Source organism: Dromiciops gliroides, chromosome 5 (assembly GCF_019393635.1).
Source record: "Dromiciops gliroides isolate mDroGli1 chromosome 5, mDroGli1.pri, whole genome shotgun sequence".
Taxonomy (NCBI): Eukaryota; Metazoa; Chordata; class Mammalia; order Microbiotheria; family Microbiotheriidae; genus Dromiciops; species Dromiciops gliroides.
Window position 1 is genome coordinate 278,657,082 of NC_057865.1, and position 11,965 is coordinate 278,669,046.

Genomic DNA, 11,965 nt, shown 5'->3' on the forward strand with positions numbered 1-11,965 from the left:
GTTCCATATACCAGTGAAACCAGCCCATATCTCTGTGATAAAGTACCAGTGAAACAATAGACACAAAAATGCTTCGTACCCGGAAATGCTTTATAAAACGCTTTATTCTCTTTTTACTGTGTTTAGAATGCTCTGGGCCCAAGAACTGAATGGAGAGACCTCTTCATAATAACAGTCCCTGCTATGTCCTCATCGATATTATCAAATAGAAATTATGAAGGCCCTGTATCTTTTAAAAAAAAATCCCCTTTTGTAGCACTTCCCCAAAACCAACTATTTAATGCAGCCTTGCCCGTTTGCTCTTTAACAATTCAGCCTCTTGTGTTATTAATGAAAACGTCTTGGTAGAGGACTGAAGTCTCCTTCCTGGTAAGTGCTCAGCTTGTGTTATTCCAAGTACAATACAACTTTTCATTTTCTCTAGCAGCACAATAAATGCTGATCACCGAGTGTAGCTTTAATTATGTAATACTATTCGACTTATTAGTTCTGATTTCATCCATTTCTTCCAGTTTGCCAGCACTATTATAACAAGGCCTTACACGTAGTAGGCGCTTAATGAATACTTGCTGATTGATTGGTACTCCAAGTCATCTCAGTTCTTTCCATGAAAGAGATCTCTGGGGTCTTGTAGTCAAATAACTCAACTTTGGTGTTAAGGCTGCGATTTAAACTGCAACCCTATGTTATTATCTGTGTCTTGCTTTAAAGCTTAATGAAGCAAACCTGGTTTTTTTCCAACAAAATATTATATTATAGAAGCTTTTCTTCTTTCATTCTATTTTGATGGTTTGGTATGGTATAATTAGACATACACACAACAGGAAATTGTGACATTTGAAATTAATTGCTATGGAACAATTTAATAAATTTTTAGGAAATTTGCATAAATAAAAGTGCTTTAAATATAAATGAAAGGATAACCAATTTTGAATCCTCCAAGAACTCATCCTTATTTTTAAGAAATCAGCAACAGTGTCTTAGTACTCTGACTTAATAAAGGTACAAGTGGCATTTCTGAAAACTTACATCATTGGGGTATCTTCAAAATCTTTGTTGTTAAACAACCCAGTTGGCAGAAGCAGAGAGTTTGCGTGAAGTTATATATGTGGCACTGTGTTAAGATAAAGATGTTATTAGTATCTTAGGGACTTCTGAAAAGTTGATAGCTGATATTGAATCACTTGTGTATTTATTATCTTTCAAATATTAAATAGTAGAGGTAATAAGATTGTGTCAATAACAATTTTTGTTCTAATGGTCACTTTTTTGACATCTAATAATGGAAAAGTTATTGGAAGTTATTCTAAGGGTTTTCCTTAAGACCATAGTAAATCATTTAAACTTTTTTGAATCCATTACCCAAAATTCTTTTTTTATAAAGAATTTTATAAGCTTTTATTTTATTTTCATCTCTTTTTCCAACAAAGCCTAATTTTTCTAATCTGAAATGATTCAAGATCTATTAATTCAGAAATAATTATCTAGGTGCTTGACTTAATTTTTTTGTTAAAATGGATGAATATTAATTTTTTTCAGGTTTACCACTTTGTTAATAAAGCCATGGTAAGTTTAATACTCTTTCATTATCCTTTCTTTTTTGATCTTTCCTTCCTTCTCCTCTTTAAAAACAAAATATTCATAGGAAATTTTGCAGTAGAATGTTTTTCCTAGTTCATGAGTAATGGAAAAAAATTGCTTTATAAAGGCAGTATGATTTTATTTTCCCATGATTATTCCCTTAAAAGTAAGGGTATATAATTTAGAAGTAACAGTTTCCAAATTCTGCTTTTAAGACATTCTTTATTGTGCTTTAAAATTTATTAGTAACAAATCCCATTCACGCAAATGGACAATAATCTCTCTTTCTTTTCTTCTTTTTTTTTTTTCCAGGTAAGAGACATCCTGGGGTAGTAAATAGAGAACCAGCCCTTGGAGTCAGAAAGACCTGGGTTCAAGTTCTGTCTCTGCTATATACTGACTGTGTGACCCTGGGCAAGTCACTTCACCTTGCTCCAGGCAATTATACATTGAACTGATAAGTTGCAGAACAATAACAGATCTGCACTGATAGAGGGAGTTTCCTCACTGGGAGATCCCTGCATTCATGGAATTATAGGTCAGGACCAAAAAAATCCCCCAAACTTCAAAGGAATTCTTGGTTTTTCTTTTCCTTCCTTCCTTCCTTCCTTCCTTCCTTCCTTCCTTCCTTCCTCCCTCCCTCCCTCCCTCCCTTCCTTCTTTCTTTCTTTTCTCTTCTTTCTTTCTTTCTTTCTTCTTTCTTTCTTTCTTTCTTTCTTTCTTTCTTTCTTTCTTTCTTCTTTCTTTCTTTCTTTCTTTCTTTCTTTCTTTCTTTCTTTCTTTCCATTCTTCCTTCCTTCCTTCTTTCAGCTTATTATTAGTTACTTCCTCTACCTTTTTGTTCACTACAATCTTACCCATATTTTGGACATGTTAAAAACAAAATCCCTGCTGGATCCTATGGTACTTAAGGATGGCAAGAATTTCTCTATGAAACTAGATCCTGTGTTCATGTCATTCAAAATTTTGTATTGCCTTTTTATTAGGAGAAAAAAGCAATAACAAGTGAATATCGAACACTGGCTTAATAAACAAGAGACCTGTCCTTGTTCTTACAGAGCTGGCTGGAACAAGATATGCTGGGCCAGGCATTTGAAGATGCTTATGAGGTAATGCAGCAACATTCAGCTGGGGACCATCAGTATTCCCCAGGTAAAGATAAGCCATCCAGAAGTTATTCCCTGCAACTTCCCAGTACTTTAAGGGTTAGACTGAGCTACTTGGGCGGGGTAGACTGAGGGGGAGAAGACCACCATGGTCATTCTTATTGAGGCAGAATGTGCCTCCAACCCAGCCTCTTAAAGCCTTATAATGGAAGCTACAGGTTAAAGCCACATGACTTTCCCCACAGAGAGTCCAGAAAATCCTAAACCCATGGGCAGAGCTATCCACCATGACAGTCAATGCTAATATCTGGTTTGGGAAATTATGAGTCACTCCTGCTGGTGGTGTTCTGTTTGTTCAGTACCTCTTTTAAAAATGGAAGCTTAGGGGCAGCTAGGTGTCCCAGTGGATAGAGCACCAGCCCTGGATTCAGGAGGGCCTGAGTTCAAATCCAACCTCAGAAATTTGACACTAGCTGTGTGACCCTGGGCAAGTCACTTAACCCCAATTGCCTCACACACACAAAAAAAAGGTAACTTAAACCCTAGCTATTCCAAAAACACTTATCAGAAATTTACTCTGCAGTCCTGCTCCCACCACAAGCCCAGAAGTATCCATGAGCCCTCCACCATTCTTGGAGGTTCCCATGATTCCCATAAATACTTAAATCTGCTAACGTTGTGCCATACCATTCACAAGCTTCTCACAAGTTTAATTTTGGGCCAGAGTAAATTTTTGGTTTTGTTTTTTGGTTGTTGTTTTTTGGTTTGTTTGGTTTTTTTCCTTTTTGCTGTCTCTTGTTCATTTGCTATACTACAATCCACTTTTATTTTAGGTGCCATGATTCAGGATACAGCCCAATACGAATATACTACAATCTTCTGGGAGGTAGTATAATGTGGTAGAACTAGTTTTAGATTTAGAACAAGAGGACTTAGGTTTAATTCCTGGGTTTTCCACTCAGTAGCTGGGAGAGGGGCTGGAAGAGGTGACTTACAATCCTGTTGAGTTCTGATGCTTATTACATGATCTTGGTTAGTCTAATCATATCACCTGACTGTGCTTCACTCAGTTTCCATTGTAAAAATCATAGTTATACTCCATACCTCCTAGGGTTATTATAAAGATAAAAAAGAGAATATATGCAAAGTACCACATAAACTGTAAAAGGCTAGCTCATTGATTATGGTACTGTATTACTTCTCATTACATTAATACTGTTTTATATGCATACTGTATTCTCATATACTATTTAGTACATATTATTTACCAATATAACATCATTATATTGTACACATTCTATAACATATATATATATACATATATATATATATATATATATAATGCTGTATCATTAATCACATTGTTTTGGAGGAGAGTATAGATGGGTTATGATATCTCATGTATTGGATTTCAGTCATTTAAAGCCATTGTTTTGAAAAAAGGGTTCAAAGGACCCTTATGGACATGCCCAAGGAGGCCATGAAATGAAAAAGGTAAAGAACTCCTCGACTATGTGGTGTTTGAAGCCCCCTGACCCTCAAATTCTGTGATTCTCTAATGGGATAGCTCAATCCTTGTGCTGACAGTGTGACCATAGAGTTCCCCTCCACATTGGTGTTTAGGTTGCCTTCACCTCACACATGGTTGTTGTTTTTTTTGAGGCAATTGGGGTTAAGTGACTTGCCCAGGGTCACACAGCTAGTAAGTGTTAAGTGTCTGAGGCCAGATTTGAACTCAGGTCCTCCTGACTCCAGGGCCATTGCTCTATCCACACATGTTTTTATAGATGTTCCCTCTCTCAGTTGCCATTTAGAGCTCACCACCCCACTGTTTGTAGATTTTCTTGAGATTGTAGCATGGTAAACAATGTCCCCACACAGTCTGAGTAGTCGGAAACATCTTTTCAGAAACATCCTGGAGTCATCTTGGCCATTTGGATACACCTGCCCAAATGATCTGGGAAACATTTATTCTTTCTCTGTGCTTCTGGCAATAAAGGCAAGACTTCTAGTGGCCAGCATTTACATAACAATAGATTTTGCAAAGTGCTTTACATGTGTTCTCTCATTGGATCCTTTAACAACCCTGTGAAGTAGATGCTTCATTTTACAGAAGAGGAAACTGAGGTTTAGGGAGCATAAGTGATTTGTTCAGGGTCACAGAGCTAGTAAGTAGCTGAGGTGGCATTTGCACACAGGACTTCCTGATTCCAAAACCAGCATCCTCCTTATCGTGCCTCCTAGCTGCCTCACCATATTTGCATATAAAATCAATGCCATTTTTGTTAGATAATGATGCCTTCTTGGTTAGCCTATGAGCTTGTGCTTTTATGGGCTTTTTTCCCAAGTGTTTTCTTTGCATAAGGAATATTTCGAAATTGTACCTTGTAAACCTATTCAAGGTGAAGTATTAATATTTAGAATCATTATTTACTTTCTCATTTCTTTTCTTAGAGAACAACTTTTATTTCCTGACGTCACACATAATTATGATGTTTACGCTGGTTTGGGGATTGAGGTTTTTTTTTTTTGATCTCATCTTCACTCCATTCAATCAACTCCAAGCTTATGAAAGGCAACCCTGGATAGGGACAGAATGCTTCTTTCTCCAGGAAATTTATTCTATATAAATTTTTTTAAATTAACCATGACTTTTCAAATTCCTTTTCTCTTTTTTTCGATTAGATTACAAAAATTGCCTGACTTTCCTCAATCATTATCCTCATCTCAGAGGAAATCCTAACTGTTATGGAGTACTCCCCACAGAAGAAACTGTCTATAACTGGAGAACTGTCATTGTAAGTAGAGTTGTAGCGTGATTCCATTTCTTAGTCATTCCAATGGGCCATTTTCCCTGTTGATAACAGGTGGTAAGAAAGTTTGGGTCACATGTTGAAAGCTGGGGAGCTCTTTTCCATTTGATAACAGCTAAATTTTCATTTGAAATCTGCTCCCTACAACTATGCTTCCCAACCCTTATTAATGAGCCTATGAAAGCAACTAACATGGATTAAATGAAAGAGAATCATCAAAAATGTTATCAATTGTGAGCCTGTCATTCAGTAGATCAAATAGTAGGATGTGTAAATTGCCTTGCAGACCTTAAAGCACTATTTAAATGTTAGTCATTATTATTGTTATTGTGGCCTGTTAGGCCACAGTTAAAGTTTTCAGAAGTCATAGGTTATTGCTGCTCCTTCTTTTCCTCAGAAATCTGCAAAGGATACATGCTACCCAAGAAGGCAGTGGGGACTTGTCCAGTGACTCATTAGAGTATTCTGCCTCACCATCTGTTAATAATCAGCTCAGAGATCCTTCCTGTATTCAAAGAAAAGAATCAAGTTTTGATTAAACTAGGCCACTCCAACCACATTCTAGCAACCACTGGAGAAGGAAAATGTCCCAAGGGTCTCTTAATTCACCCATTCATCTCTCAGAGGGGTTCCCTGCTGATTACAGTTTTATCTTACTTTATCATTAGAATAGTGCTACTGACTTCTATTTTGAAGGAAGCATCCATCATGCTCTGCAGAATATGACTGAAAATCAAGGGGTGCAGATGGCTCCTGTCCAACAAAGAGCAGGAAAAGGTGTGTTAATCAATCTTTGATTCGGTGTACTAGTATATTTGTTCCAAATGGTTTCAAGGAGGTGTCATATCCTAGTTTCTAAGTGTATTTTAAAATATTCCTTTCATCACTGAGGGTGAACAAATCAACTCTCTGACAGATGCACCACGCCGAAATCTGTTGTAGTAAGATCCACATGGTCCCAGTCCCTATAGTAAACTCTATATAAATAATGCTTCAAAACACCCACTCTGTCATCATTCCTGGAAGGGCTGTGTCAAGCCACTCCATGGCCCCTTCACCATTTCTATAACCTTCAGGACCAAAGTTCTCCCTGGCCCCTACTCCTCTCGGTATGTTATCTCCCCATACTGAAACCAAGTTCCTGAAGGGCAAAGACTGTCTCTCTTTGCTATCTGGATTCCCAGTGCTTAGTATAGTGCTTAGCACATAGGGAACCCTTGAGAAATGGGGTTTGGGTCATTTCTTCATTTCCATAGTTCCTACATAGGCATATGGGCATTTTGCTAATTGAATATTAGGTCCTCTATATGTGATTGTTGAGCCTAAAGAGGTAGATTTGGCCACCTTCTGCTCAGGATTTCTTTTCATAATCTCATCCAGTATTAGTTCCTGAGGCTCGGTGAGCATTTTTGGTGTAGTGTCTTGCTAACAAGGGGCCATGTGAAATTAGGCACTTTAATAAATGGTGCTGGTTGGAAATGATTTTAAAATGTAGAAACTACCATGTAGTGGCCGGGGGTCAGAAGAGTTCTATTCTCTTTGTGTTTGACTTTAATTCATTCTGTATCCTTTGGTAAGTCCCTTATGTTTCTCAATTCATAAACTAGAGATTATAGCATTCAAAAGATAAGGTTAGTTACAAAACCTTTGAAGTTCTTGAATGAATGAGGAATGATGCAAGAGTACTATTCCCCTTGGAGTTTTTCTACACAGACAAGTAAACAATTTTGTGGGAATCCACAATTCCATTTTGCTAACAATGTGCCATAGATTATAAAAAGTAGAATCTGATGCTAAGGAATTTGTATCATAGTTGTGTAGTCATTCACTCTTCTACTCATCAGGAAGGCTGACATCCTTTTCTGTCCCGACGGGCATAAAAAATCTATCAAGATCTCTTGGACAGCATTTTAATTCATCCTGTATTATAAAGGGTTATTAGAAAAGAGTCCCATATATTTCATGGCAATGAAAAATGTCATTATGCCTAAAATGACCTTTTGTGTACCCTATCAAAACTGCCAACAATTGTATGTGGCCAATCTTTCTGAGAAAGTTTGGGTTCATAAGTAAATGGTGAGGTTGGGTTTGGTGATGTACACTGTGACTTGTCTCTTATTATATTATATCATACATTACTACATTATAAATTCAAGACATACATATGACAAACCCAGTTTTTAAAAAATTTCCTAAACTGTCTTTTTTTTTCACATAAATCTTCATCCTGAAAATGGTTTTATTATAACCTTCTTTTTAGAGTATCATCGAGGGGGCAGCTGGGTACCTTTACTAAAAAGCAATCTAAAGAAATTCGGTATGCCAGGTTATGGTATAATCAGCTAATATCAGATAATTCACTTGGTACTGGACCTTTTGGATCCCTAGGTGGCCTTAGAAGCCTGATACTGTGGCCTTGGGGCAGCTAGGTGGCGCAGTGGATAGAATACCAGCCCTGGAGTCAGGAGGACCTGAGTTCAAATCCGACCTCAGACCCTTGACACTTACTAGCTGTGTGACCCTAGGCAAGTCACTTAACCCCAATTGCCTCACCAAAAAAAAGAATTTGGTTGCAACTAATACAGTGGCCTTCAAGTGCCAGGCCACTCCCATAAAATCAATTGCTAGACGGTGACACGGACAGGGAATTGTTGCCAGTACTTTGTGCTCAATCAGAATCCAGGATGGAAGCATTTATAGAGCTGCTGCTTTACACCTACTACGTCTGGGGATATTCCAATCCATGTCATGTTTTATTCTATATTTAGGGAGAAAGAAGCTCCGACTGTTTGAATACCTTCATGAGTCTTTGTGCGATCCTGAGATGGCATCCTGTATCCAGTGGGTAGATAAATCAAAGGGGGTCTTTCAGTTTATTTCCAAAAACAAAGAGAAACTTGCAGAACTTTGGGGAAGAAGGAAAGGCAACCGCAAGACCATGACTTACCAGAAAATGGCCAGAGCCTTGAGGAACTATGGAAGAACTGGGGAAATCACAAAAATCCGCAGGAAGCTAACCTATCAGTTCAGTGAGGTCATCCTTCAGAGACTATCCCCACCGTTGTTCTTGGGAAAAGAAATAATCTACTCACAATATATTCAATCTGGCCAAGAACAACTAAATTTAAATAACTGGAATGCCAATTATAATTACATGTATAGCCATGACCATGATCTAGGTTACTCTGACTGCTAGGAGACATGCCTGCCTTCCTTCCATCCCCATTAACAGGGTTTTGTAGGCATCAGAAATTCCTATAAGATAAGGACTTTCCTCTTAAATCAAGCCAAACTTCATTTAGTTTCATTGTTGTTATATGTTGTAATTAAATGGTTTATACAACTAATAAAGTTGAATGGAAGTCTATAAATGTATAAAAATTAAATTTCTTTGAGATTACTGCCTTAAAATGCCCATTTTTCTCAAGATATAAATTTAAAAATATAAAAGTTTATTTTATTGTTGACATAAGCATCATCTTCCTATCTTAGTAATAATAACTGTAATTTATGTGGTGTTTTAGGATTTACAGAACATCTCATGCGCATTGTCACGAAAGCCTTAGGAGAGAGGCTTTGTCTTACACGTTTGCAAGATGAGGAAACTGAAGGTCAGAGCAGTAAAGTCATTTGCCCATAGTATCAGAAATAGCAATGGAACTCAGATTTCCCCTACCTTCTAGTTCAGTGTGTTTTCCAGTTCTGCTTCCTGCTGAAATTATTCTCCTATAATGGGGGTTACTGACCATCTTCCTGTCACAGATCCCTTTGACATTCTGCTGAAATCTATGGACCCCTTCTCAGAATCATGTATTTAAATGAATAAAATAAGATGTATAGGATTACAAAGGAAACCCATTATATTGAAAGATAGCTATGAAAGAAATGTCTCTTTAAAAGGTGAGTTCACAGATCCTAGGTTAAGAAGACCTGTCTTTAGGGGCAGCTAGGTGGCACAGTGGATAAAGCACCAGCCCTGGATTCAGGAGAACCTGAGTTCAAATTTGGCCTCAGACATTTGACACTTACTAGCTGTGTGACCCTGGGCAAGTCATTTAACCCTCATTGCTCCCCATCCCCCCCCCAAAAGAATATCTGTCTTACAAATTAGTAACTATAGTAGCATTGCTTCTGGGTTACTCTCCCAACTTACATTTACATTTCTGGGTTGGGTCCCCAGAAGGGCAGCTACTCTCACAGGTCAAAGATGTACCATGAATAAAGCACTGGCCTTGGATTCAGGAGTACCTGAGTTCAAATCCAGCCTCAGACACTTGACGCTTACTAGCTGTGTGAGCCTGGGCAAATCACTTAACCTCCATTAGCCTGCAAAATATATATATATATATATATATATATATATATATATATATATATACCCTGTGGTACCACCCTTCTAGAGCTTTAGCTCATGAACCCCAACCAGTGCACTTCCCACAAACAGTATGACAGTGGATTTAATTAGCTCTCAGCAAAGGCATTTACTCCAATGGCTTAGCAAGAACAGTAATTGAAGCATACACTCCCATAAACTTATTGCTCACCTTCCCACAAATAAAAGTCACGTTCATGGGGAGAGTCAATGCAGGCAATGTTAATGTGGTGCATGGGTTTGTGAACACAAGTGGCTTAGTCATTTCACTACTCCTGAACTGAAGCATCCTGGTGTCCTTTGTCTGTTTTGTAGAGTCCTCCAAAGTTTACCTCCAGGTTCTACTCTGAGCCAGATCATAGGAATCAGAGCTGGAAGGGACTTTAGAAATTCTCTAATCCAGCTGCTTCATTTTACAGTGATGAAGGTAAGGCCCAAAGAATCACTGGCCCAAGATCATACAGGTAGTAAATAGGGAACTGAATCCAGGTTGTTCAGTCATTTCAGTTGTGTCTGAACTCTTTGTGACCCCATTTGGCATTTTCTTGGCAAAAATCCTGGAGTGGTTTGCCATTTCCTTCTCCAGCTCATTTTACAGATGAGGAAACTCATGCAAACAGGCTTAAACAGGGACTTACCCAGGGTCACACAGCTAGCTAGTAAGTGTCTGAGGCTGGATTTGAATGCAGGAAAATGAGTCAGTAACTGCAGGCCTGGCATGCTATCTACTGTTCTATCCAGGGAGCTGATAGTTATGTAATGATTTAGTTTTACAAAATGTTTTCCTCACAACAACTGTGAGATAGGTAATGCAATTATTGTGATCTTCATTTTACAGATGAGGAAACTGAAGTGCAGAGAATTTAGTAGGTCCACACAGCCAGACAGTGGTAGGGTCAAAATTCAAACCTCAGTCCTCTAACTCTAAACTGTAACGTCATTCCCCACCACCCATAATAATAATAATAATAATAATAATAACAATAATGAACAAAATACCTATCTCAAAACAAGCATGTGAAGTAGTCAATGTGTTATCACACCCACTTAGCAGATGAGAATAATGAGGCTCAGAAAGGTTGAAGTTCTTGCTCTCAGTTACCCAGCTATTAATTGTCAAAGTGGACACTGTTATACTGTAACTTTATTCCTCTCATCCCAGTGCTCTTTATTTCCCTTCTCTCCACTCCAACCAGGTACACAGGGTCTTCCTGCTTTCTCCATGATCAAAATCTGTTCTCAATCAAGAATCTGACAAATTTTTTGTAACACAAAGGAATCTGGCTCCCTAGCTCATCCAAGGTCAGACTTCCCTGAAACCCTGAAACCTGAAACCACACAAGTCAAAAAGCAGAGAAATGTCTCTGCCAAAGTCCCTTCCAGCTCTGATTCCTATGATCTGGCTCAGAGTAGAACCTGGAGGTAAACTTTGGAGGACTCTACAAGCCTGTGTCCCTGAATTCAAACATTTTCTGCTGCTGCCCATTATTCTACCTTGTTCATTGCACATTCAGCACACATTGTCTTTTTGTTTGTTTGTTTGTTTGCTTTTGGTGAGGCAATTGGGGTTAAGTGACTTGCCCAGGGTCACATAGCTAGTAAGTGTCAATTGTCTGAGGCTGGATTTGAACTCAGGTCCTCCTGACTTCAGGGCTGGTGCTCTATCCACTTCACCACCTAGCTGCCCCACACATTGTCTTTTCAAACAGATAATTAAACTTTACTTTAAGGGGACATATGGACTAATACCTCTGGTGTGAGGGCTGCCAAGCCCTGTTAAGGGCCACTCATCCACCTTTGGTGTCCACCTGGCATTCAACTCTTACCTGTAGCTCCAAGAGGCTGCACCATGTGCAGTGGCGACAACATGGTAAAACTGCTTGGGAGACGGATTAAACCAGGTTAATGGCAAACTAGCAGGCCTCAAGCATACAAAGACATACACACAAATGCAAGCATACAAAGACATCCCCCAGCAGAACGGGGCAACAGTTTGCTCCAACAGCCATGAGGGTGGTTGAAGCAGGTACTGTGGAGCGTTTAGAGCCTGGTCAGACATCAAAGACACCAAGGACATCTACTGTATCCCAGGG

General features: G+C 38.6%; 1 protein-coding gene across 1 annotated transcript; it reads left to right on the forward strand.

The window, feature by feature from the left end:
- Positions 1-325: 325 nt before the first annotated feature.
- Positions 326-8,857, forward strand: SPIC (Spi-C transcription factor). Its single transcript, XM_043968641.1, has 6 exons — positions 326-369; positions 1,540-1,566; positions 2,640-2,733; positions 5,373-5,485; positions 6,169-6,277; positions 8,269-8,857. Exons 2-6 carry the CDS (start codon positions 1,564-1,566, stop codon positions 8,694-8,696), a joined length of 747 nt encoding a protein of 248 aa, XP_043824576.1. The 5' UTR covers positions 326-369; positions 1,540-1,563; the 3' UTR covers positions 8,697-8,857.
- The last annotated feature ends 3,108 nt before the right edge of the window (positions 8,858-11,965 follow it).